Below are 27,934 nucleotides of genomic sequence, written 5' to 3' on the forward strand. Positions count from 1 at the left end.
CACTCCTAAACCTTTCGGAAAGCCTTCGTAGAAGAGCTGAAGCTGTTATTGCCACATCCTAATGAACGCTATGGATTAAGACGTGAATTAAATTGGGCAATATAGTGTATGTCAGTACTATAAGACATTAATGCCATTGGTTTGGTAAGAATTTCTCTAATTAAACTGGATAGCAGCTAAAATTAGTTTGATGATGATAAATGTAATAATTTGGGGACTTTTAGGCTCATTAAACATTCCACAGGAGTAAGCAAACGGGAAGTTTAATATCAGGAAAAAACAGTGATTAGAAGTGTACATTTTTATCTTTTCATTAATACACTGATAACAGTTTTTATTTACAGCTGCTTTAATAATAAAAATAGGGGATTGACCTGGCTGCAGTTAAAGCTGATTAATGCCAACTAAAGAAGTGGAACAATAACAACCAACAAAAACTTTAAATCGTTTAAGATATTTCATACATCACAATCAAAACACACTGAGCTCATGGTAAATAAATAGACAACTTGGCAAATAAATCTAAAAAAACACATTCAATAAAGAAATATCAGTGATTCAATTTAACAATGTGTTACAGCTAAGAGTAAAATGTGAACCAAAGGAGAAATTTCATCAAAACAAAAAGTTTGCAAAGGTGCTTGCAACAATAATCCCCATTCAGGTCAACTAAGAGAAGATGATGGATTCTCAGAGAAGGTGGAGAGAGAAAATGTTTACATCAAGGAGACAGAAGTGGTGCAGGAAGTCAGATATCCGGCCAAACTTTCCAATCCTGAATATCCAACAGGATGTAGTCCATTCCAGCAGCTTCTTTCTGCGTCCTCGTCCTCATATGCTGCTTTACAGCGAGGTCCAGCACTCCCCTCGAATGTGGGACTGAATGCAAGCGGGGCCTGAGGGCAGCTGGTCTGTAGGTGGCGGCCCTGCAGGGGACAGAAGGTGGAAGGGGTTGTGGTGGGACCATTTGGCTCTGACACCAAGCTGTCCTCCCTTAATTCCTCCCACAAGTTACCTGCAGCGTAAAGAAAATTAAATCTGTGGGTTAAATCTAGAGTTAACCAGTTTCTGTTACTCAGTGAATTCACATAAGTATTTGCTCCCCGGTTAATTTCAGTTTGCCACAAGCCATGTAGGGGCCACAGCAAACACTGAAGAAGGTGCTCTGGTCAGATGAGACCAAATTTGAAGTTTCTGGTTTACATACAGTACTCCATGTGTGATTGGAAAACTGATACTGCACATCACCCCGAACACATCATTCCCACACTATAACATTATAGAGGTGGTATCATGCTGTGGGATGCTTTTTTACAGCTGTGACAGGGATGCTTGATGTAGCTAAATATAGAGCAATCCTGGGAGAAAGCCTATTAGAGGCTGCAGAAGACTTTGGACTGGGGTGAATGTTCTCCTTCAATCAGGGGAAAGTCCTAAATAACAGCTAGAACTAGAATAGAAATGTTTATTTCTTACAATGGTCTAGTCAAAGTCAAGACCTAAATAACATTAAGAATTTGTGGCCAGACTCTTCTCAGATGTTTTCCATACAATCTGTTTGAGCTTGAGCTATTTTACACAGAACCATAGGCAAATAAATTTGTTTTCAAAAATGTCATAACCCCACAAGACCTGCATCTGCAATTACAGTAAAAGGTGGTTCTACAAAGTATTGACTCAGAGGAAGTGAATACAAATTAATGCCACACATTGCAGATTGTTCCTAGCAAAGAAAAACTAAGCACCATCTATCCTCTTCCCTCAATTTCACAGCTGTGTTCTACTTTGTGTTCTATCACATAGAATCCCGTTAAACCACAATAAAGCCTGTAATATGACATTCTTACCTTGCAGCTGAAGGTCAGTCAGACTAGGGTTGAGTGTGTCTATGTCATAACTGGTGTCTCCATCTTGAAGCAACTCATGCATACCCCTCAGGCCTACATTGTACTCTCCCAGCAGTCCGAGACTGTAAACAGGTGGCATCTTCCCAGCTATGGGTGAGTTCAGACATCCAGAGGGTGACGGGACGCCAGCTGCAGGTTGTTGTCCGCACGGTGAGTACAGGGCAAATGGGTTGCTGGGCTGAACAGTTGTGTGGGGAAGGTAGTAGGGCTGGTGAGGCTGACGATGAGAGTAGTCTGACTGTCGATTGGGTTGGTATGCCGGGGCAGGCTGAGCAGAGTTCAGAGGTGATCGGGTGGGGCTGTACATAGGGCCCACTCTTTTTGATGTAGCTGTGTTTGTGTTAGGGTAAGGTGGCAACGATCTTAGTTTGTCTGGCTTCTCTCCCAGCAGATGATCAAAATCTTCTGAAAAAAAGTTTTTCAAATAATGTTTCAGTAAGAACCTTAAAAGATGTTGCGGTTAAACGAAAAGCTTTGATCCATCTAAATCTATCACCTGAAGAGGCTCAGTTGTGCTCTTCATTTTGTGGTGCTGACCACTTCACCATCTCTCTAGACTCACCTGGCTTTGCCATGCTCCTGCGGATAGTCTGGGGGTCTTTGCGACGCCACTTGTGCAACTCCTCCTGCATCTTCTCCACCTTGGCTGGATTTAGCGCCCAAAGGCAGCCTTTACGAGAAGTGCTCCCGTTTTTGTTTTCCACCTTCTCAAAGCACTTGTTCAAGGAAAGGTTGTGCCTTACTGAGTTTTTCCACCCATCAGGTGCAGTCTGAGCAGAGACAGAAATAGCCGACAGAGAGGATTTGTTACAAAACCATTGTTCTTACACTTTATGATTTTGGACCGGAGGCCTGGGTCAGTGAATTTGATTTGTACCATTAAAAAGTTGTGCATAATTGGATTGTGGTAAGGCCTGGTCAGCACTACTGCTGTTCTTTGGCACCAAATCTGTTCAGAACACTTATAGACGAAATGTTTTAGCCTAACCATTGGGTAGAGGATCAGTGAATTCTGACTATATTCCTGCTATTTGGTGATGATGTGGTTCTATTTGTTCAGAACACATGTATTTTTAAGTGAAGTGAAGACATTCAAGTATCTCATAGTCTTGTTCACAAATAGGGATTGAAAAGAATGTAACTTCATCACTAGTCATGAGCTGTGGGTAATCAACAAAACAATGAGAGTGCAAAAAGTTATTGAAATAAGCTTCTCCAAAGGGTGGCCAGACTCACTCTTAGGATTACGCTGAGGAGCTTAGACAATTAGACGGTGATCAGAGGAGAGATGCTATTCCTCTGCATCGAAACAAACTCGTTGAGGTGATTTATGCATCTGTAAGGATGTCTTCTGGACAATGTCCTTGGGAGGTGTTTCAGACATTTTACTGGAAAGAAGCCTGAGGAAGCACTTAAAATGTATTGTTTCTCTTTTGGCACATACTGAGCTTGGTGAATCTGACTGCTAGTCTAATGATGGATTTAGGGCTGATGATACACTTCTTGTCCTGGCGGTGGAACATCTTACTGAGTCTTCGCAGTCATACGGCTATTTGAGGATGAATGGAAGGTTATTGAGCCAGTGCTCTTTTATTGTGTTGATGGAAAGACAGACAAAGAGTCACCGCCAACACTTAAATTATCCACATTTTGTTTTTAAATGTGGATGTGTTTATTGTCATGATCATGGAGCACTAGAGTGATTCTTTGGACATACAAAGATATTCAAAGGTATCCAGCCAGTATTTATGTTTTGCTGACTTGGAGAAGGCTTATACTTTTGTCCATCATGTATGCATGAGTATATGATTTCAGTTCAATTTCAGTTAATTTTATTTACCAATTCACAACAAATTCATGTACAGAAATATATAGTTATTACAATCCAATCACATGGAAAGATTTGACTTCAATTACATACAGCAATCACTTCTCCTGAACAAGGAATTTCTTTCAGTCCCTGTACAACTGAGGCAAAAGCTCTGTTTGCATTGCTAGTTAAAAGTCAGGTGGGTTCATGGGTTAATTCTGGATTGAGTTTCTTTTTTTTGTTTGTACTTTAATATGTGTTCAAATAATTTGCTATTTGTACTGTATTGACCTATGAATCTGTTTGGAAGAACAAACTATTAGCAGTTGACCAACAAATGCAGGGACGTCAATCAGCTCCCTGAGGGGAGCTCAATATCATGAATTTGTTTTTGCCCTCATCTGCTCCAGCTCTGATTTAAACCTGCATGCCATAACAAGTGCCTACTGAGTCGAGCATAACTGAAACATACTTGGCAACATCAAGCAGGTTTTTTCTTTAAATTATCTTAAATGAATATGGCTTCCTCTGAAGTTAAACTTTATTTATCCTCCTGATGTACTTTCTGACCCTGTAGCTCAGGTTTCAGCCACCTGTTTGGAAATCAGCCATCAGTGCAATAATTTTAATAAATAGATAACTGTGTGTCATTAGATCATAGCCAATGGGCTCCAAAACTGTATGTAAGGCACATTTTTAAATATGTATGGTGGAAAATGTTTGAACTCCTTCCAGATCCGAGTGTCAGCTTACATGGAAATCAGGGTTCAAATGAGCTCTGACTCCACAGGTGCCTCATGTGATTAATATTAATTCAACAGGCTACAGATTTATAATTTACTTCACATCTGCACGCTATTCCCTTGACAAAATGACTTGTATTGAACCCTGTGGCCGGCATCTATGGGCATAATTATTAACTTTAACACACAAACCTGGGCAAACCCTTCAGCTCCAGAAATGACAGAATGACAGAAACCATTAATGGTAACTTGTGCACAAATGTATTGTGCCACTTGGATTTATTTATGCAATCACTTATTGTTCTACATTATTTCTTCAAAAGTGTGGGTACCTAACGACTAAATGTCTAACAATATCTATTCTCTTTGAGGTGATGTTTTACCCTTTTACTGAGCCCAAGAGTTTTTGCACTTAAAGTTTAAAATCAACTCAGTGAAAAAAGAAAATGGAATATATAGAATATATAGTCCCTCTGGCGAGGTCCAGAGGGACTATATATTCTGATGGATGGATGGATGGATGGATGGATGGATGGATGGATGGATGGATGGATGGATGGATGGATGGATGGATGGATGGATGGATGGGTATTTTTCTTTCTGTATCTTGTCATCAGATTTTCCAGTTTTTCATTATTTTCTATTAAAAACCAATTAAGCATTAAGTTGATGTAAACAGACCTCAGTGGTTCAAAAATAAGAGCAATTCTTCAGCCGTTTTAGTTATATGTTTGTTTGTTTCTGCTTTGAGGTTTACCAATTTAAAAAAAAACTTTTCAATATTCATAAGAAAGCAACCCATTACTATTTGTCTGTCAAGAAATATGAAATCAAGAATCTCTTGTTCATTTTTACAACTGTGTAAATTTTGACAGTTCAGTTAAATTGTAATTCAACTAAAATCACTCTATTCATCTCCAAAGACCAATTTCAAAGGCACAGAGAGAAACAACATACTCGCAGCAGTAGGAGACGAGCATACTAAAACAAAATAAATGTATTGCTGTCTTCCAGACGTACTAAAAGGTAAAATGTTGATTAGTAAAGCCATCTGTTGAAAGAAGTTGTAAAAAGCCATTTTTTTTATTTGTGCATTTCCAACATATAATCCTTATTCTGGTTTAAACCATGAAAGAAAATGTGTACATGCTATGCTAAGAGTGTGAAATACCTTAAAATATGGGAAGTGTTCAGTCATGAAACTGTAGATCTCACTGACTGGCAAACTTCCTGTTTTGCTGTTCTTCAAAGCCATAAAAATCAAGATGCTGCAGCAGTTAAAAATAAATAGATATTCAGATTATATTTATATTCTACACAACATAGCACTTATATTTAAGACTGCCCAACCACAAGTAATTAAATCATATCTATCATCTGTGCTTTGGTTATTACTACAGCCAAAAATATTAAACAAAGGCTGCTTGTATACAGTGTGGTGTCGTGCAATGCTACCTGTAGGAGTAAATCGGTTTGGGGAAGAGGGCTTCTGTTGATCTCTCCTGATGTGGCTGAATGGAGAGACTCTGAAGAGAATATTTAGAGCTGTCTGACTGATCAGCATTAGGATACAGTTTTGCTGAGACCTGTGGAGCACACACACACACACACACACACACACACACACAGCAAATAATGAACCTACAGCATCATGTGTAATGGTCAAATGGTTATTTAAATTGTTCAACCATGGTACCATCAAGCCCCAGTTCTCTTGTGTGTAAGTTACCTGCTGCATGGGGCTCACCGGGCTGTATGATGCATAACTTTGAGACAGAGAACTGTAAGGTTCCACTGGTAATGATGGTAGCTCTGAGTATGAACTCTGAAATATGCAAAAATTCAGGGAAATAGCTTAGGGGAACCCTGTGCCACAGTGAATAATGACGAATGGCCTTTAAAATGAGTTTAATATGTGCTGCAGAATATGCACCTCTAATGACTCAAAAGCTTTTGATAGATATTTTCTTTAACTAATAGACAGTGTAAGGAATTTAGGAACCTGAATGCTGCCGTTGTATTCACCCCATGTTGTTTGCACGTCACAGCTGCATGAACGAGTGTCAGGGCTGCTCACTTCCTGCAGGCTGCTAAAGGAAGAGGTGCTTTGTTGCAGGCAACGTGCAGCCTCCCCTGCTCCATCGCTAAACTGCCGACGGTACGGATGGAAACGGTCAGCAGGGGATCGTTCTGATCCCGATCCTGAGCTGATGGTCCCGTCTGAGCTGTGTCTCCTGTTCAGAGCTGTAGACCTCAAGCTCAAATTGTTGCTCTCTTGTTGGGGGAAACATATGTCCTTGCCCTCTTTAATCTGCAGTACCGAAGAAGACACACAAAACTTAACTAATTTACTCCCACATTTCAGAGACCTGTCTCCACTTCATTCATTCACCAAATAGCAAGAGCAGTTCCAGGAAACCTTCTGAGAATTCCCTTAGTTAAACCCAGGAATTTTCTTCTATATATGCACATAAATCAAAGAGAGCAGGCTGAGAGATGAACTCTCAGTTTGCCTTAAAGGAATCATTTTTTTACATCACATCCATGAGACAGTAGTACAACCTCAGCTTGGAAAGGCAGGGAGAAATTCTGATAAGAAAGACAAGCTAACAGACTCAAAGGAAAGACTATTTAAGAAACAATTTGGTCTTCTACAAGAAGTTCAACACTTATGAGACGTTTATGGCATATTCTGCATTGAGCAGTTTAAACAATGTTAAATATTCATGTGATATTATGTTATATTTATTTGACAGTTGTGAAAACTATTGCTACTTTTCTTTTGTCATTGGCACAACCGTATGGTTAGGAGAGAGTGCTCGGTGACCGCGTTGTGCCTCAGATTGTTGGGACACAACTCAAAAAAGCTTTATCAGCTTGTATTTTGCATACAACATGCAACTGGAAACCAGTTAAGTTGTTGGAGACATAATGTTTACATCCAACTTCCAGTTCCTCAAGCACAACATACAGCTTCTAAATGTATACTACCTCAAACTAAACTGTGACTCATTGCACCAGTCTAATAATATGAAAAAAACTACAGACAGAAAAATCATATATTCACAAGCATATAACAATTTTTGAGCGGGAAAAATCTGTATGTATCTGTATTTATCCAAAATAAGAAGTTGGAACTTCTTGGATCTTGGAATAATTTTACACCTATGTATGTTCAGGTCACTTCACCTTTATTGTTTAGGCTACTATGTTTAAATTGATCTAACAACCAACTGCAAGTTAGAAAACCAGTGGGACTTGCAAATTCTTAGTAAATTGAACAAAATATAACCCATATTTGTTGCTTCTTCAGTCTCTTCAGTCAGTCCTATCTCTTCTTTAATAGGTAGGGGTAGGAACGTACAGGGGTTGGACAATGAAACTGAAACACGTGTCATTTTAGTGTGGGAGGTTTCATGGCTAAATTGGACCACCCTGGTAGCCAGTCTTCATTGATTGCACATTGCACCAGTAAGAGCAGTGTGAATGTTCAATTAACAGGGTAAGAGCACAGTTTGGCTCAAAATATTGAAATGCACACAACATAATGGGTGACATACCAGAGTTCAAAAGAGGACAAATTGTTGGTGCACGTCTTGCTGGCGCATCTGTGACCAAGACAGCAAGTCTTTGTGATGTATCAAGAGCCACGGTGCCGTGTATCAGGATGACAATGCACCAATACACACAGCAAGACTGGTGAAAGATTGGTTTGATGAACATGAAAGTGAAGTTGAACATCTCCCATGGCCTGCACAGTCACCAGATCTAAATATTATTGAGCCACTTTGGGGTGTTTTGGAGGAGCGAGTCAGGAAACGTTTTCCTCCACTAGTATCACGTAGTGACCTGGCCACTATCCTGCAAGAAGAATGGCTTAAAATCCCTCTGACCACTGTGCAGGACTTGTATATGTTATTCCCAAGACGAATTGACGCTGTATTGGCCGCAAAAGGAGGCCCTACACCATACTAATAAATTATTGTGGTCTAAAACCAGGTGTTTCAGTTTCATTGTCCAACCCCTGTATTTCTAAAATACTTTTGTCCAACAAAGTACTTGAGGCAAAAATTTATATTAAACAAAATGTCAACCATATAAATTAATCAAAGTCACAGAAACAACTCAATATCAATATCTTGGTCATTTTTTTCATTCAAACTGGTGCAATACCCAAATCAAATAAGTGTGTGTATTTTGATCATTTCTTGCAGTTTATTTTGTTCTTTATTTCTTGCTCTCTTAAGTTATTTATCTGTGCTCTATTTATTAGTTTTTTCCTTGTTAGTGTGTTGGTGTTCTTTATTCATCTAGAGTTATTTTTTGTTTTCTCTAAAAGATCCTTCCTTTACCAAGCCTGGTTTTTCCTCATTGTTCTGCCCAGTGTTCAGTCCGTGCTTCATGCTCTGTGCTCCTCATACCAATTCAATTCAATTCAATTCAGTTTTATTTATATAGCGCCAATTCACAACACTTATTGTCTCAAGGCACTTCACAACAGTCAGGTACATACACTCCAAGTAATCCTAACAATTGAACAGTGCAGTCAGATTCAGTTATTTATTCAAATTGGATAAAAAGTTTTTCTATCTAAGGAAACCCAGCAGATTGCATCCAGTCAGTGACTTGCAGCAGTCCCTCCTCCTGGATGAGCATGTAGAGACAGTGGACAGTCACTGGCGTTGACTTTGCAGCAATCCCTCATACTGAGCATGCATGTAGCGACAGCGGAGAGAAAAAACTCCCTTTTAACAGGAAAAAACTTCCAGCAGAACCAGGCTCAGTGTGAGCGGCCATCTGCCACGACCGACTGGGGGTTTGAGAGAACAGAGCAGAGACACAAAAAGAACAAAGAAGCACTGATCCAGAAGTACTTTCTATGGGAAGGAAAAGTAAATGTTAATGGATGTAGCTCCTTTAGTCGTTTCACCTAGAAAGAAAGAACAGATAAACTCTGAGCCAGTTTTCAAGGTTAGAGTCTGAAAGAGAGCACATAGAGTTAGTCACAGTAAAAGCTCAGTCAATTTCCATGTCTAGGAGAGAGAAAGGGTTAAACACTAAAAGACAGAGCTATGTGGATCATCGGTAGAGGGTGAGCATTAAGTTGTTGCCAGCAGAAGCTCGGATGATTCCCCTCTCCAGAAAGGTGTCACAGGTAGACACAGAGTCAGGCCAGATGTAGCTTCTAGGAAGAGAAAAGAGAGAGAACAAAGTTAAAAGCTGAAATAACAGCAAATAATGCAGAATTGGAGAGTAGTGTGAGAATGTAGCAAAGAGGGTGAAAGTGGTCATTATATCTTCCAGCAGCCTAAGCCTATAGCAGCATAACTACACAGATAGTTTCAGTTCAGATTATTTAGTTAAACGGCGCTTATTTACAACAATGTCGTCTCAAGGCACCTCACAGAGGGTCCCACTGATGGTCATTGTTATACTAAAAACCACAAGGATTGGGATACCTCCCTCTGTCAGACTGATTATAACCATTGGAAAAGAGAAGGGGTCATACAGGTAGCAGAAATGGAGGGTGTGTTTGCACCTCAACCACAACTGAGCCGGTTTAGGCTAAACCTGACTCCCCCTTATTCCAACCAACAGGGAGGGAAGAAGGCTCCCTCCCTGATAAACTAAGCCACTCTAACTATAAGCTTTATCAAAAAGGAAAGTTTCAAGCCTAGCCTTAAAAGTAGACAGGGTGTCTGCCTCATGGACTAAAACAGGGAGCTGGTTCCACAGGAGAGGATCCTGATAACTAAAGGATCTGCCTCCCATTCTACTTCTAGAGACTCTAGGAACCACCAGTAAACCTGCAGTCTGAGAACGAAGTGCTCTGTTAGGAACATATGGAACAATCAGATCTCTGATGTATGATGAGCTAGATCATTAAGGGCTTTAAATGTGAGGAGGAGAATTTTAAATTCTATTCTGGACTTAACAGGGAGCCAATGAAGGGAAGCTAAAATAAGAGAAATATGATCTCTCTTTTTAATTTTCATCAGAACTCTTGCTGCAGCATTTTGAATCAGCTGAAGGCTTTTAACTGCATTTTGTGGACATCCTGATAGTAACGAATTACAATAGTCCAGCCTTGAAGTAACAAATGCATGGACTAGTTTTTCAGCGTCACTCCGAGATAGGATATTTCTAATTTTGGCAATGTTCCAGAGATGAAAGAAGGAAATCCTAGAAACCTGTTTAATATGGGATTTAAATGACATGTCCTGGTCAAAAATAACATCAAGGTTTTTTACTTTATTATCAGAGGTCAATTTAATGCCATCCAGGTTAAGTGATTGACTAAGCAGTTTCTTTTTTAAAGACTCCGGTCCAAAGACGACAACTTCTGTCTTGTCTGAATTTAGAAGCAAAACATTTAACGTCATCCAAGTTTTTATATCTTCAAGACATGCTTGTAGTCTATCTAACTGGTTGGGCTCATCAGGATTTATGGATAAGTAAAGCTGAGTATCATCAGCGTAACAGTGAAAATGTATCCCATGCTGCCTAATAATTTGACCTATTGGAAACATATATATAGTAAAGAGAATTGGCCCAAGTACTGAGCCCTGTGGTACTCCACAATTAATCCTGGGGTTTAAAGATGATTTATCATTTACATGAACAAACTGGAATCTGTCAGACAGATAAGATTTAAACCAGCCTAGCGCTGTTCCCCTGATCCCTACAGCATATTCCAGCCTTTCTAAGAGAATTTTGTGATCGACTGTATCAAATGCAGCACTGAGATCTAACAGAACCAGTACCGACACAAGTCTATTATCTGAGGCCATAAGAATATCATTAGTGACTTTCAGCAGAGCTGTTTCAGTGCTATGATGAGCTCTGAAACCTGACTGAAACTCTTCAAACAGGTCATTACTGTATAAATGCTCACACATTTGATTAGCAACTATTTTCTCAAGAATTTTAGATAAGAATGGAAGATTGGATATAGGTCAGTAATTTTTCAAGTCATCTCGATCAAGCGAAGGTTTCTTAAGTAAAGGTTTAATTACAGCTAACTTAAAAGCCTGTGGTACATATCCATTTACTAAAGATAGATTAATCATATCTAAAATGGGGCTGGTAATCAGAGGGAACACTTCCTTAAATAATTTGGTTGGGATTGGGTCTAACATACAAGTTGAAGGTTTAGATGAAGCTAATATTTCTGATAACTCAGGAAGCTTCACAGGATCAAAGCAGTCCAAACACAAATCAGGTTCTGCAGTTATTTCCAATGTTGTCTCACTTGCTGAGGATGAAGTAATCATCTTCGGGAGTACGTCAAAGATTTTCTTTTTAATAGAATACATTTTATTTAAAAAAAATCCCATAAAGTCATGGCTGCTAAGAGCTAATGGAATGGATGGCTCAACACAGCTATGACTCTGTGTAAGTTTAGCAACTGTACTAAAGAGAAATCTAGGATTATTCTTGTTCTCTTCTATTAATGATGAGAAATAAGCTGTTCTAGATTGGCAAAGTGTCTTTTTATACAACAGTAGGCTATTTTTCCAGATTAAGTAGGAATCCTCTAGGTGTATAGAGTGCCATTTTCTCTCCAAGTTTTTAACATTGTGCTTTAAAGTACGCAGCTCTGAATTAAACCAAGGAGCTAGCCTCCTATTAATGATTACCTTCTTTTTCAAGGGGGCTGCATTGTCTAATGCATCACGCATTGATGAAGAAACACTATGAACAAGAGAATCAATTTGTGAAGGGGCAAAAACAGAATTATTGCCCTCCACTGTGCTTTTCAGTGATAATGAGGAAATTAAAAGTGGAACAGATTCTTTAAAGGTTGTTACAGCATCGCCTGATAATGATCTACTATAATGAAATTTTCTTTCAGGTGTGGAGTACTCGGTTAAATTAAACTCAAAGGTTATTAAGAAATGGTCAGACAGGACAGGGTTATGAGAGAATATTGTTATGTCTTTACACTCAATGCCATATGTCAGCACAAGGTCCAGAGAATGAAGACAAAGGTGGGTAGGTTTGTTAATGTTTTGATCAAAGCCAATTGAGTCTAAGATAGCATTAAACGCTATATTTACGCTATCACTTTCACTACATGAATGTTAAAATCCCCCACTATAATAACTTTATCTGTATTTAACACTAAATCAGATAAAAGGTCTGAAAACTGATCTAAACATTGAAAGTAAGGGCCTGGTAGACGGTACAAAACAACAAACAGAAGAGGTTTTAGTGCTTTGCAATTTGGATGAGGAAAACTAAGGATTAAATATTCAAAAGAGTTGTAGCTATTGATTGGTCTGGGACTAATCAATAAATCAGACTGAAAGATGGTTGCTACTCCTCCTTGCCCAGTCTTTCGAGGAATGTGAAAATTTTAATAATTAGTAGGAGTTGACTCATTTATAGTAACATAATCCTCTTGCTGCAGCCAGGTTTCTGTGAGGCAAAATAAATCAATCTGATTGTCACAAATCAGGTCACTAACTAGCAATGTCTTTGAAGAGAGAGATCTTATGTTGTGTAAGCCACATTTAATTGTTTTATTTTTCTTTTCGGTCTGAGTTGTGTTTATTTTTATTAGATTTTCCTGATTTCCTCCTTTTAGATTATTTTTTAATCTATTCAATTTTGGCCGTGGGCGAGACACTGTCTTAATAGGGTAATGGGTGGGTAGCAGTACAGAAGCTGCAGAGAGGAGTGTTAAACTACGACCCTGCTTCCTGGTCTGAACCCTGGGTTGTCAGAGTTTTGGAGAACTAATAAATTCGGCCAGATTCCTGGAAAGAAGAGCTGCTCCATCCAAAGTGGGATGGATGCCGTCTCTCCGGATCAGACCAGGTTTTCTCTAAAATGTTCGCCAGTTATCAATGTAACCCACATTGTTTTCTGGACACCACCTAGACAACCAGCGGTTGAATGACAGCATGCGGCCAAACATGTCGTCACTGGTCCGATCGGGGAGGGGACCAGAGAAAATTACGGAGTCCGACATTGTTTTGGCAAACTTACACACTGAAGCAACACTAACTATGATGACCTCCGATTGACGTAACCGGGTGTCATTACCGCCAGCGTGAATAACAATCTTACTGTATTTACGCTGATCCTTAGCCAGCAGTTTCAGGTATGATTTGATGTCGCCTGTTCTGGCCCCTGGCAGACATTTGACTATGGTCGCTGGTGTCTCTAGTTTCTGACTATGGAGCTTCCAATTATCAGAGTTGGCTTCTCAGCGGGTGTGTCGCTGAGCGGGGAAAATCTGTTAGAAACGCAGACGGGTTGGTGGTAACCTGTGGGCTGGGATCTAGGACTATGCTTTCCATGTACCATCACCCAGCCGGCCTGAGGCCCCGGCTGCGCGGGCTCTGCTGGAGGACTGCTACGGGGAGCTACCCTCGGTGGCTCCGCGCTGGCTAAGGGGCCTCGGCTATCTGCTGGTTTTTCAACAGCGCGGAGCAGGGCCTCCAATTCAGACACCCTCGCCTCCAAAGCTACAAAAATGCTACATTTATTACACGTCCCATTATCACTAAAGGAGGCAGAGGAGTAACTGAACATCTGACACAGAGAGCAGGAGAGAGGAGGAGACTCAGAGAGAGAAACAGTAGAACGGGTAGCCATGGTGGAGCTAACGCTAAGCTAGAGACCCCTTACCACTACTAGAAAAACCGTGTAAAACACGGAGAGTCCCCAAACGTTAAAGGCAGCAACAGGAAGTAAGTGTTTTAACGTGCTTATGTATTAGAACAAGTAAGAGATATAACAGTAGAGATAAATCAGATCAAACGAGAGAGCCTTCAGACACCAAACAATTCACCAACAGCGAAAACAGGAAGTGACTTTACCCAGAGCAACAGAGCATCCAATCCAGACTGTAAGTTTTTGTATTTTGTTATTTATATTAAATCATTTCAACGGAAATGGTTTAATATAAATAATAGTGCTAGCAACTTCCTGCAGGCTGCTAAAGGAAGCTGTCCAGTTGGTAGCACTGTTGCCTTGCAGCAAGAAGGTCCTCGACCTTCTTTCTGCATGGAGTTTGTATGTTCTCCCCGTGCATGCATGGGTTCCATCCGAGTACTCCGGACTAGATATAGCAATAGAAAACCTATTGAAATGCAACTGACACATGACATTGTTTTCTCAAGAGCTTTGATACTCCCTAGGTTGTGACACCCTGGGTGTTGGGTCATATTGCCAATATTTAAAAAATGCTACTGAAAAAGTGCATAGGTATAAAATTAGATTCAGCATTGTTATTTTAGATCAGGTGTCTGCAACCTTTAGAATCCAAAAAGCAATTTTTGCCCTCATTCCAGCAACATAAAACCAGTTTAAAGCCACAAACCTTGAAATTTTTGATTAATATATTTTAAAAGAAACTTGAGGGCATGTTTGTCGAACAACCATTTCATTTCTGTTCGGTTTTAAAGTAAAGAAAAAGACTAACTGGATAGATTTCCATATATGGGATAAGGATATTTGTGGAAAATGATGTAAAAAAAAAAAAAGAAAAAGGCAGATATTTTCTAAAAATAGAATTAAAACAATATTACTGGGATGTTTTTGTTATTATGTTTCAGTGCAATTATTCCATGAAAAAAACTGAAAAGCTGCTGAAACCTGCATTTGTTATTATATCTATATTTAAAAACATTTGTAGGTTCTTTATCGTTTTTAACCGAACTTGTTGAGTGCCGTTGTGAAAAGTTCAAAGAGGTACTTGTAGCTCCAGAGCTGCAGGTTGAAGACCCCTGTTTTAAATCAGCAGCAAGACAGTGATCATGTCCAAGGGATGTGTGTGCAGCAAAAAGCTATCTCATTTTAGCACCACATCCATATATTTATCACAGATTATTTAGAAAATCCCATCACCCTTGTTAATTGCAGGGACCCCAGTTTTTGGTTCACATTCAATTTTTCTCATGAGAGGTTTATGTTGTGGTCTTCCAAACTGAGACCATTTTGACTGTTGTCTACCAAAGACTGTTCATAAATACTCCAAATTATTCATCCAGAAAATGCTGTTTTTTAAAGCAAACCCTGATCAATGGCAGCTTCAGAGATTTAACCCTTAAAACTGTGTTCAGTTTGAATCAGAATTATGTAAGGCAACAGCCAGATTTGACAAATAGCAGAGTCAGGTTTAACTTAGTAAGTTTCCAGTTTTTGCAAAGAAGTGGGAGTTGTAGGAACAATCAGCTACAAACCTGAGAGTTCGCCATCTGCTAGCAGGTTGTCTTATGGGGCTCAGAGGTGTGTAGACCAACCTAAGGAGTTGATGCTTGAGACCTGCTGCTGTTGTAGAAGAAAAACTTTGAGTGGAACGTTCTGGAGCAAAATATGCTTCTGCAAAGATATAAGAAGGCAAAAGTGAAAAGCTGATTTGCACACAAAGGGAAGCATAAAAACATAAGTTATGGCTTCACATTTTTTAATTGTCTAATCAGATTATACAGAAAGTGCGGATACAGTGCTGCAAAAAAAAGTTTGTTTTTCTTTTTTCTCACACTTGAATGTTTCAGATCATCAAACACATTTTTGGTTTAGTTATTTTTTATGGAAAAAAAATCTTGCTCTCTGAGAAAAGGGTAATTGCCCCCCAAATCTAGTAACTGGTTGTGTTAGCCTAAGTAGCAACAACAGCCATCAAGTTTTTACAATAACCGGCAGTGAGCCTTTAACCCCGCTGTGGAGGAATTTTGGCTTAACTGATGGCTGGACATTTTCTTTCAGGATTTTCTGGTAGAGAGCAGAATTCAAGGTTTCATTAATAAGGGGATGTTATCCAGCTCTTCAGGCAGCAAAACAGCCCCAGAACCTCACACTACCACCACCAGTTTGAAAGTGGGTGTGATGCCCCTTTGTTGACATGCTGGATTAGTTTTATGCCAAATGTAATTTGGTTTACAGAATATTTTCCCACAGGTTTTGGGGATTATCAAGATCTTCTGGAAAATGTCAGAAGGTTATTTTTGGTCAGCTGCAGTTTTTCTGGCATTGGAACTCACCAATGGATGCAATTTTTGCCCTGTCACTTTCTTATAGTTGAATCATGAACCTTAATTGTAGCAATGAGGTCCAATGAAATTTTGCTAGCCTGGCTACTCCTGGAAAGGTTCACCGCTCTTCCACTATGGTTCTCTAGAGTCCAAGAGTCTTAGAAATGGCTTTGTAACTTTTTGCAGACTGATAGATGTTGATCTGTTTTTCTTTAGATTGGGACATGATATATTGCCTTTTGAGATCTGTTAACCTACGTCATGTTGTCAGATAGGTTCTATTTAAGTGCTTCGCAATTCTACAGGTCAAGCAGTAATCAGGTTGAGGTGTGGCTTGTAAAATCTAACCCAGCTTTTCCAAAAAATTTGGTTAATCACAGTTAATTCATAATTTAACAAGGGGTTGAAGACCTTTCCCACAGCATATGATGATGGTGCAATAAACAGTTAACAGGAAGCGATCACGGTGTTTTGAAAAGGTACCTGAGTTCACTGATCCTTTGAGGTTGTATCCCCTGATTCATTTTTCTACTGTAAATCAGACACAATCCTGCATTCAACATGACCACAGAAGTGGCTACGCTCATTTTCAGATATAATACATCAAACAGTGGACATACAGGTGTCAGGGATTCATCTGCCACAGTGTGAAGAAGTGACATATGATCCCAACAGAGGAGAGCGACACGTGGGCCCCGATTCCAGTAAAGGTAACCTCACACCCTTCCTAGACCAAGCTCATTAAAACTGCCAGCAAACCATGATAGCTGTTAGGTCACGTCAAGCTGCACAGTGCTGAGGCAGACAAAGTGGACTATTGCATGGAGTGTTTAAGGAGAGGAAAGTAGCAAATCAAAGCTCCCTCTGTTTCAATCAAAGGAGGCTAAAGTGTCGAGGAGAAAGTTGAGCGATTGTCTCTTTCATCACCGTGGCAACAAATCCTCTCATCTGTTTAACAGACAGGCTGCCAGAACCAACATGCTCACAGATACAAACAGGGAGCCTAAGCTTTGGGGATGTGCTTAAATGTTCCACAAAATAAATAACTAAACACTTTCAATCGAGAATGAAAACAAGACTCAATTTCTTTTTTCAAACATCTAAACTAAGCCATTAAGAATGTTGGAGCAACACTAAGGATCTCATCATGTCAGGAGCAGAAATTATCCATTTTCACAGAATAACTTTAACCAACTCTTGAAGTGAGCAGTATGTTACTTGATACTATCCTATCTCATCAGTTTTTCTTATTGCCAGAAGTTAGAGAATATTAAGAACAATGAACATTTTGCACCCTCTGCATGTAATTTGATAAAGTAGTAGGATGAGCAAATACATGCATACATTTATCTATCCACACTGTTGCTAGATTAGTTGGGGTTTTTTGTAGCTTCTGGCTAGTTTAAGTTTGTGAGACATAATTGTACTTATTTTACGTGCAGTATTATAACATTTATAGAAGACTGAAATCAAAAACTTTCCTACTTATGAATGAGGTTTTATTCCTGCAGAATTTTACTTGTGTTCTTATTTTTTTTATTATTTATTTGTTTGAGTGCTGCTAACTGAAGCAGAACTGAAACCAGCAACATGACAAGAAGCAAAACATACCAGTAAATCCATCAAAGGTTGAATGAGAATTAAGAAATAGAAAGTCCTGAGCAGAGTCAAAGACCAGATCTTTCAGATGCTTTGGCGTGGTGGGCTGAGGCGGGCCGTACAAGCAAGAAGTCCCTCAAACATCTTGGCGAGGGGCAAGCATTTCTCAGGCGGATGTAGGAGATCGTTAGATGACTACAGGAAGCAATTCAGTGAGGCTTTTCAAACTATTAGGGGGTATGGTGTCCTAACCTTTTCCTCCGCTAGAAAATGTATTCTTGTTGATAAGGAAATTTAAGTACATTTTGTTTTCAGAGCAATTAAATAACTTTCTTTTGCAGAGATAAAAATGAGATTAGACAGCAATATGTGAACATTTCTTAGTAGACAACTGAATATTTTGTGGCTGGTATTACTTTTTTCACTGTAACTTTAATGTACTATTTGTCAGGTGTGGTGTTAAGCAAAGAACAGTAAGTCTCACATGCTGCCATGGTTTAATTGTGAATGAAAATATATATTTTTGAATAGTTCAGAACTATCATATGTCTTGTGCAGCACAAATGCCAAAATCAAACTTTGCAGCAAGCATAGTTTTCTAATCCTGAAGCTGTCGTTGCCAGTGAATAGAAAAGCTCAGCTGTTGCTACCAAGCTGATGGTTTCTTACTATTTCATTTCATAAAATATGCTTATGCTATTTCATAACATTAATCTCTTCAACTATAAAACTAATATTAATAAGGAGATGCATTTGATGTTGATTATTTTAAGCTTATGGAATTACAATATTCAGTTTTAAACAAAATTTGAGTGAATGAAAAAAAAAACATGCTTTTAGCCTGTTGGTTATGAACTTCATTGTACAGGACTCTTATTAATAAAACATTACATAGGATCTATACTAAAAGTGTAGATATGCCCAGAAGCCAAAAATGGCATACGCCAAATAAAATCCAGACTTACAAAACCATGAGCACGCACACTAGCAAGCAATTTCCCCTCTACAATTCACAGCTGCACCTCACAGGTTCTGCCTCTTCTTCTGCACTCTATTTGCCCACATTCAACGATAAATGGTCAATGTAAAGCACCTCATGAATGTCAATGTGTATTTAAACAATGTTATTTCATGGTTAACAATGGCAACCACTGAGAAAAGAGCAAAGAAACACAATTTCCTCGAGGTAGAAATCGAGGTTATGGTGACTGAGGTGGAGAGTAGAAACAATCTCATGTTTTGTAGCCACAGTGTAGGCAAATCTGATGTATAGACCGATCATATTAACAATGCCATCCAAAAAGGCAGGCATTACTTTGCTTAGAGCTGGCTGCGATATCCCAGACCTATAAATAATGTCACAGAATTATGTTGTTCCTTAAAATAGCTTCAGTCAGAGTTGATTAATTGTTTATTATGTTAAACCCATACCTGTCAGCCAATTCGTACTGGTAAGAGATAGTTACCAGGAACCTCAGAGAGATTAACACCTGTAATTGAACAGGGATGGCATGGTTCCAGTTGGTCTCTTCGATACTGAACCCAATTCAGCACTTGTATCCAAGAGCAATGCTCTGTCTAAATCGGCATCATAGCCAGACATCATCAGGGGCCAGGAAAGCTTGGTGATCCCTGAAAACTTGTTTCCTCTTATTTCTCCTTTTTGCAAGGTCTTCCAGCAGTGCCAGACGTGCAGCATTACGCACAAGTGTCTCCACAGTATTCAAAGGTTTACAGCAATCAGTGTCATTGCCTCACACCTTGTCACAATTTATGTGCTAATCTGTGGTACACATCACCCTGGTGATCATCGGGGACAGGAATGTGATGGGGAGAAAACTGATGAAATGTTCTGTGGACTTGGATATAAGGTTTACGTTGGTTTATAGGCAATTTTTTATTTATGTAAAAGGTCCTTATGTATAGTTATGGCTCACCAGCGCAAACATAAATAACACTGCGGTTTTGAATGCTTATGATAATGACAATCTATGATTAAAGTTTGATATGGAGTGAAATTGAATGTCTGAGAGGAATCATGATGCAGTGTGGCTTCAATTCTCTCCTTCTGTGTCGTCAGTTTCCCCCATCTCCAAAACGAGTGTACACATGGGTCAGAGTTCACGTGAGGAACCATACATTCTCCTGTCAAGGGCCTTTTTCATAGATCACAATCTTTGTGTGGAAAGTCATGTACGGCGGTTTCAGGCGGCGTTTTGTGCGTACGGCACATTTATAAATAAGACCCCCGATGTTTTGTTGTTCCATCTGACTAACAAACTTGAAAATGACAAATATTGCCAACTATCTTTAAAGTGTATTAACATTGACAGTTTAGCAGTTTAGATTTCAGTTTTACAGGCTGACCTGTGCAATCAAGAAATCAATTACATAGAACCACTCTGACAACATGAAGCAGGCTTAAGGATCTTAAAAAGCACCACATCATGGTCCGTTCTGAAGAAATTTAAGAGCACAGAAAAAAGTCTTCGACATCTGTCAGCCAGTTAAAGGTTACTTTAAAGTTTAAGTGAATACAGGATATGAACTGATTTATTAAAACAAATTACTTATGTAAAAAATTATTCAATGTTTAACAAAATAATTGAAATAAAAATAACTAAAAATAATTGTTTCAAAATCTCTTAGCTTATGGATTTGAGTCATTTATGCTTAAGATTTCTAAAAGAAATCCACTAGAATTAAAAAGTGTAACACGTTAAACCAATTGTTTTGGATACATTTTACCAGTATCACTGAATTTGCACATCCACCACTGTAAAACCAGCATTGAGTGTTAAACTCTAATCAAATTTTTAAGATTTGATTTGTTATCAAAGATATATTGAACATGACTTTCACAAATTGTTTGATTCAAGTTTAATACTTTCTAATTATTGATATAAAATGTAACTCTCTGATGCATATTAATCAATCTATTCTTAATCCCAGGGGGCCAGTGCCTGTCTCCAGTGGTCATCAGGTGATAGATTGGGTACACAGTGGACAGAGTCCATCACAGGACAAACAACCATGCACAGACACACACTTATACATAAGAGCAATTTAAAGAAACCAATTAACCTAACAGTCATGTTTTTGGACTGTGGGAGGAAGCCTGAGAACCCATTCAAATTCCATACAGAAAGACACCAGGATGGGATTCAAACCCAGGATCTTGTTGATGCAAGGCAACTGTGCTACCAACTGCTCCACCATGCAGCCCTTGCCTCATATTAATCTGTCTTTAGAATACTGATGTCATTAAACTGAGTCATATTGTCCTCTGTCTACATATATCTCAGGCACCAAGAATGGAGAGGTGATGGGAGTTTCACATTTTTGATAAATCCAGATTAATCTTTTTTTTCTACAATTTTGCTGACAGGCAAATCTGGTTTCACCCAATAACAGTTAAATATTATTTTATTATTCTCTAAAATCGTGATCTTCCAAGTAATTCTGCAGTTTGAAACCTGTGCCAAATGCTCTCTATGTTCAGTAAAAATAAATCAGAACTCACAGCGGTTTCATTTTCCATCTTATCTATGCGTTTTGAAATAATTAAAGTTATTGTTTGGATCACAGACAAGAGGGATTATCTTTTAAGACTGGGGTCACTGTTTATAGAAAAAAACAGAAAGCAAGATCTGCACACTGTAAGTGAATAAGCCATCAGTTGGGAAAAAGAGCACTGTGAATAAACTAATTTTGCTTAGATCCACTGTTTGGGTTAAATGTACAAACACACAGATAATCATACTGATCAGAACAAATTAGATGACTAACTGGAAGACAGATAAAACTTTGAGGAGTACATATCTTTAGGTTTGAAAGATGTCAGTAAAATGTGAACAAGATCAAAGAGGTTTTGAGTAAACACATCATCACTCAGCTGTCAGATTGAGTGGAGACATCAGCACTTTTTCTCTGTGCCTCCATCACAACCTTCAGACATATATTTATCTAAAAATAATTGTTCTAACTTATTAGGTGACTGTTTCTGTTCAGCACGGATCAAAAAAGTTGAAAGCATACATTAATTTGTGTTTTAAGGTTCACTGATGTAATATTTTATTTTCTTACAACAGTAAGCAACACCACCGCAGTATGGTATCAAAAAAGTAAGAAAATATGTCTTAAAAGCAATTTAAAGTACATAGGATGGTCACATAAACTCACCCAACTTGTGAATTCAACAGCTGCCCTTTTTTCCTTTCTTTATTTCTGCCAGATTTTCTCTCTTAGACCTACTGAGTCCATTTTCCTCGCAGATCTGCACTCCTCTCGAAGCCTTTACCCTGACAGTGAGCCACTTTGATCAGATTGACTGACTAAATGTGTATGGAAATAGTTGATGGGTTGGTTTCAGTTTTTGGCAGCTCATAATATCATCCTTGTTTTGTGTGTGTGTGTGTGTGTGTGTGTGTGTGTGTGTGTGTGTGTGTGTGTGTGTGTGTGTGTGTGTCTGGCACTTGTCCAGGCTAGTTCAGCAATAAGATATACAGAAGGAAAAACCTGCTGCAACAGGTTCCCAAAGATCTCCTGGTTTAGCCATTGGCAGCTCGCAGCGCTCTTTTCCTCCCCTTCATCAGTCTTTCTATACACTGAATGGTTACCTGTCTGAAATGGGACACAAGATACACCAGCAATCATAGCCACTGGCAAAGAGCGGGCGCCTTGCCCTGTTTCCGAGCATGCCTATGGCAAAGGCTGACATAAATGTGATCTTGTTTCAAATGACTTTTGACTATTCAGTTGTACGCACACATAAAAAACACAAGCAAGATCATTTGGGAACTCAAAGATTGGAGGAGTACTTGCAAAACTCAAGGTGTAGCCCCAGAAAGAATTGAAACAGATGCAGTCAGTCTGCATGCTTTAATTTCCATGGATCGCAGAGTGTGGGTGGTGGTGATTTTACCCCTACACCACGATAAACTTTTACCTTTTGGTTACAGTGCAGTCAACCTTGGGGGACTGTTCACAATGGATCTGCTGAGGACATATTTCAAAGTTGAATAAAAAAAAATACAATTTAAAGTAATTGTTGCTTTTCTACTTATAGTCTACAACAGGGAAAAGTGGTATTATAACTTCAGTAAATAACTAGCAGCAAAAGTACACTTGGAGTTGTTTTGTTTTGATCTGGGTACAGATTCATATCTGCCATATTTTATAAGAGCCAAAGGGTCCAAATTGGGAGGGTGTTGGCCATTTTGTCACTTCATATCTTTTCAAAGTTTTGATTATTTTGTTCCTAGCATAAAACGCAGTGCAGTCCACTGTAGGACTTTATGTACCGACCATGCACCAATTTGTACCTGCCATATTGACCTCATTAAATAATATGTATTAGAAGAAGGCCCTTATGAGATTAAAAATGGTTGATCTGGAGTCATAATCTGTCATATTTTACAAGAGTCAAGGCGACCACATAGGGAGGAGGCTGGTCATTTTGCCCATTCTTGAGGTTATACGTTTGCAGTTTTTCGTCTTTTTGCAGGACTCATTTTGCGACTCGTATCAACTATAGTCTATTCAAACCTGTCCGGGGACGCGTCAAACCCGCTTTGACAACTGACTCAAATGAATATTGTCTAAAAGCAGGTGGGCACTTGTTTGTTTTGATCAAATTACATAACCGGTAATACTTTATAAGATGCAGTGGTACCAAAAGGAGAGGCTCGAGGTCAATTTGCCTCTTCACCAAGTAGTACTTTTGCACTTCTGGTCATTTCCTCCTGGACTATTTCAGATACAAAACAGTGCAGTCTACCTTAGGACTTTTCATACCCACCACGAATCAAATCATACACTTCAAACCCACTTTAACAGCCAATGGTTTAAAGGAGTTTTCCATTTTCTGCTCATAGTATTTTTTAAGTAAATGTTATATGATTTTAATAAATAATCTCTACCAGCAGGACTTATTTTGTTATTATCAATTTAATCAATCGTATTTGGTCAAACGTTTGGGTTAAGGGGAGTCAGTTGGCCCAAATGAGGATCAGAACCAAAAAATGGAAATGGAGCACAAATTTTTCACATAGAAATATGTATCTGAAATAAATTATAGACTAGATTTGAAGATTTTATTACAATTTATCTCCATAATTAATTGAAACAGTTAGCTTCACTGAAAAACAGAATGATAATGGTTTGTTTACTGGAAAGATATGCAAGTAGAAAGAGACAAAATAGCAACACATGTAGAAAATGGGTATGAATAAGTGAAGCGGAGAAATGACCCGGAGCCGGATGTTGAGTATGTCTCCAACAGATATTTAGATACTTACCACTATGCTTGGAACTAATCAACAACTATCTTTGCTGAAACCTGAATAGGACATTGAACTTAAGGAGTAGAAAAGGTAGAGAATAATTTGAGGCAGGGAACAGAGCTATGTCACAACAGGTAGATTCTCATCCTATCCTCCCAATGAACCAGGAACTCCAGTAGCCCCAGCTCGTAGCTATACCTTGAACAAACCTTGTCCTGAGCGAGAGGGTGAGGCAGAATGACAGAGAGACAGGGGATTAATTTCAGATTGAATAAACTCTTGTGTTACTGCGCAAAGCCTCTGCAGAGTAAAGCTACAGCCGGCGGCGCTTTGTGCCAAGATAGCAGAGCTTGAGAAGGGTGCAAAGTACAAAATGATTGTGGCGAGGATCTACAGTCCAAGTTGTATTGTTAGCTGGAAAATCATTTAATTCTCAACTTTATATTATGTTTTTCAAAGCTGACACACTTTTAAAAAAAAAAACCTGTGGTTTTCACTGCAATTACAGTGTTACAGGTTAATGTTGTTCAGCATCCTTGTGAAACAGATTTAATTCTTGGACATAATCCACATTCATTTATCAATAGTAACCCGCAATAAAGAAATCTATCACAGTGTGCATCTAGCACAGTGACAGATGATTCATGCCTATCTGTGGGAAGGTTTTATTTTTTGTTATATGCAAATCGTCATCTTGTCAGCTAAATGGAATTTTAACCTACTTCCTCCACTAGTAGAAAGAAGGAGTGACAGGCACTCCTGAGGTGTTTCATCCAGAAAGCACTTTCGGTTACGCAACAAACCATTGCTGGAGTTGGCAGCATTTGCCTGCTGTAACTGCCCTTCGGTTAAACAGTGGGGACTTGCAGTTTAGACCAAAATTTGTCATAGCCCTGGCAAAACCTTACGTAAAATTATTTTCATTCAACCATGGAGCTTGTTTCTGATGTTAATGTGATAGGCATCTCTCCAAAATAACAGAAAAAATATAAAGGTAGGAGCCGCAGCTGTTTTTGGCTCTCACGTGTGTTTGTTTTTAGTGTTGTTAGTGTCTCTCCATTTCTCCATATTATTCTTTCTTGTCATCAACATAAGAGACTTGTTATCTAGTCTCTTATGTTGATTTTAGTTCTTAGCTTTGGTTAGTCAGATCCTCTGTGTTTCCATTCAGTTTCTCCTTCTATCTTTCCTCAGTTTCCTGCCTAAATTCTCCACCAGCTGCTCTGCACTCTGTTGACCTGGTTTCCATGTTACTCATCATATCTCCACAGGATTTAAGTCTATCAGTCTTTGTCATTCTCTGCTGGATTCTACAGCTGGTTTCTTCCAGGTTCCTTTGTGTTTCCCCTGTGTATTTGCAAATTAATAATTATTTATTGGCATTACAACAATCAAACCCTTCTTATAATTGCTGACCAGCTTTTTGCATTTTTCCACTGGTATTTCAAAGATTTGTAGTAGATGATGAGCTCTATGACATTGGAAGGCCTCCTTAACATCACCCTAATCTTTAGTTCCCTCCATAGATTCTCTATCAGATTCAAATAGGGGTTCAAAATGTTCACTTTACATCCAGTTAAATATCCTGAAAATATCCTTGACTATTAGCTTGTTAAAATACTGTAGACAATTCACAGTTTCATGTTGGTCCGTACATTTATGCATTAAACGTTAAAACTTTCAAAACATGGGCTTGGACTTGGCTAACAGGAAAGCAGATCTCACTATTGCTTGCAATGTTCATGCAAAAAAGAAACATCAGATCATAATCATCTTACCTCTTTTCCATAAATGTGACAGCTAATTGTTTGAGGGAAAGACAGATAGATATTTGTTTTGGGCTTGTATATCCACAACAGTATTAAATTAGCATCATCAAGGCACAGCGCTGGTGGTATAAGGGTTAAGCGCGCAACCCATGTATAGAGGCTACAGTCCTCAAAGTGAGTCTCAGACCAGAGACCTTTGCTGAATGTCTTCCCCCTCTGTTTCCCCTACTTCCTGTCTGCAAACTGTCGGAAAAATTGAAAAATAAAGGCCTTTAGTGCTGCAAAAAAAAACAAATTAGCATCATCTGAATTTATGGAACCCAGAATTTTTGGTGTTTCCTTAAAATATTATCAGTAGAAATAATTAGGTTTGCCAAATGTCTGCAAAACTAGAAATATACCAGTGATTTTCAGTTGTATCATTAAAAATATACTTGACTATTAGCTTGTTAAAATGCTGTAGACAATTCATAGTTTCATGTTGGTCCGTGTCTTAATGTGTGCAGCATACTCTGGTCCTTATCAATGCAAATGCGCATTACTGTCGGGCATTGAGAGGTTTAGCTTGATACTGAAATGTCACGTTCTGTATGTTACCTCGTGTTGAGCTGGTTCATATACCATGTTCAAGTTGACCTGCTCGTCTTCTTTTATAATGGCGGATATTGAACAAATACTCAAATAAAACACAGAGAAGTGATTAAATGTGTAATGATAGTCATCAGTCCAAGTAAGGTGAAAAGAAATAACAGCCTTTCTCATTTTTACCTCAAAACCCTTCACCTTAACCAGGCACTGTTTATTTTCAAAAGCATGTTTATTAAAACCAAAAGGTGTAGCATGATTGCTGTAAGCTGTGCTTCTTCATGGTTCTTCATAGCTAACTTAGTATCCCGTTAGCTTCTGATTAGCAAACAGAAATGCTAACTGTTGCTAACGTGTTAAGTGTTTCAGCATTTGTTAGAATTAGACTTTATTGGTGGTGCAGTTGGTAGCACTGTTGCCTTGCAGCAAGAAGGTCCTGGGTTCAATTCCCAACCGGGGGTCTTTCTGCATGGAGTTTGCATGTTCTCCCCGTGCATGCGTGGGTTCTCACTGGGTACTCCAGCTTCCTCCCACAGTCCAAAGACATGCCTGTTAGGTTAACTGGTCACTCTAAATTGCCCTTAGGTGTATGAATGAGTGTGTGCTTGGTTGTTTGTGTGTTGCCCTGCAATGGACTGGTGACCTGTCCAGGGTGTACCCTGCCTCTCGCCCATAGACTGCTGGAGATAAGCACCAGCTCCCCCGTGACCCACTATGGAATAAGCGGTAGAAAATGACTGACTGACTGGTCTAAAATTTAAACACAGCTCATTAAAATGTATTAATGTAATCAGTGCATTATATATTAGAATATGAATGACATGGCAATTTTGTAACAATATTATTAAAAGTACATTCTGAAACATTTCATTAGCCTGTTGCATAACCTTTACCTTTTAATGACTTTAACAAACTTTCAAAGATAAAAGAACCTTATCATTGGAAGTGCAATTTTGCATTATTTATTTATTAACAGATATGGTAAATAGGCAATAGGGAACAAACACAGATGTTACACTGCAATACATTTTGGGATTGTTGGGGGCTTAATATTTTAATATTAAAAATTGTTTGTTTGCTGTAATGCCAACAGAGATCATTCCAAGAGTAAGAACAGTAAAAACAGATAACTTTTTTCTTTTAACTAATACTTCTTTAACATTGTTTCATTATCTCATTTCATGAGAAACAAACTTCTTAGTTGAATGAAAATTATTTTAAATCTAAATCTGCCAAGGGTATGAATAATC

At 38.7% G+C, this 27,934-nt stretch overlaps 1 protein-coding gene across 2 annotated transcripts in view; it reads right to left on the reverse strand.

Annotated features, from left to right (window-relative positions):
• Window positions 1–247: 247 nt before the first annotated feature.
• Window positions 248–27,934, reverse strand: part of foxn1 (forkhead box N1) — a 35,780-nt gene continuing 8,093 nt past the window's right edge. Inside the window, exons 1-9 of one of the 2 annotated variants that reach the window (XM_047390963.1) lie at window positions 22,229–22,365; window positions 15,656–15,794; window positions 6,463–6,771; window positions 6,190–6,285; window positions 5,916–6,046; window positions 5,632–5,728; window positions 2,470–2,677; window positions 1,848–2,312; window positions 248–1,015 (exon numbers count right to left, since the gene is read on the reverse strand). In XM_047390963.1, the coding sequence (XP_047246919.1) occupies window positions 717–1,015; window positions 1,848–2,312; window positions 2,470–2,677; window positions 5,632–5,728; window positions 5,916–6,046; window positions 6,190–6,285; window positions 6,463–6,771; window positions 15,656–15,670 (1,620 nt within the window). In that variant the 5' untranslated portion in view covers window positions 15,671–15,794; window positions 22,229–22,365 and the 3' untranslated portion in view covers window positions 248–716. Of the gene's footprint in view, window positions 1,016–1,847; window positions 2,313–2,469; window positions 2,678–5,631; window positions 5,729–5,915; window positions 6,047–6,189; window positions 6,286–6,462; window positions 6,772–15,655; window positions 15,795–22,228; window positions 22,366–27,934 lie in introns of those variants that run through there. The other variant, XM_047390962.1, reaches the window with a different exon arrangement.

The sequence above is a fragment of the Girardinichthys multiradiatus genome, chromosome 18, assembly GCF_021462225.1.
Source record: "Girardinichthys multiradiatus isolate DD_20200921_A chromosome 18, DD_fGirMul_XY1, whole genome shotgun sequence".
NCBI classification, from domain to species: Eukaryota; Metazoa; Chordata; class Actinopteri; order Cyprinodontiformes; family Goodeidae; genus Girardinichthys; species Girardinichthys multiradiatus.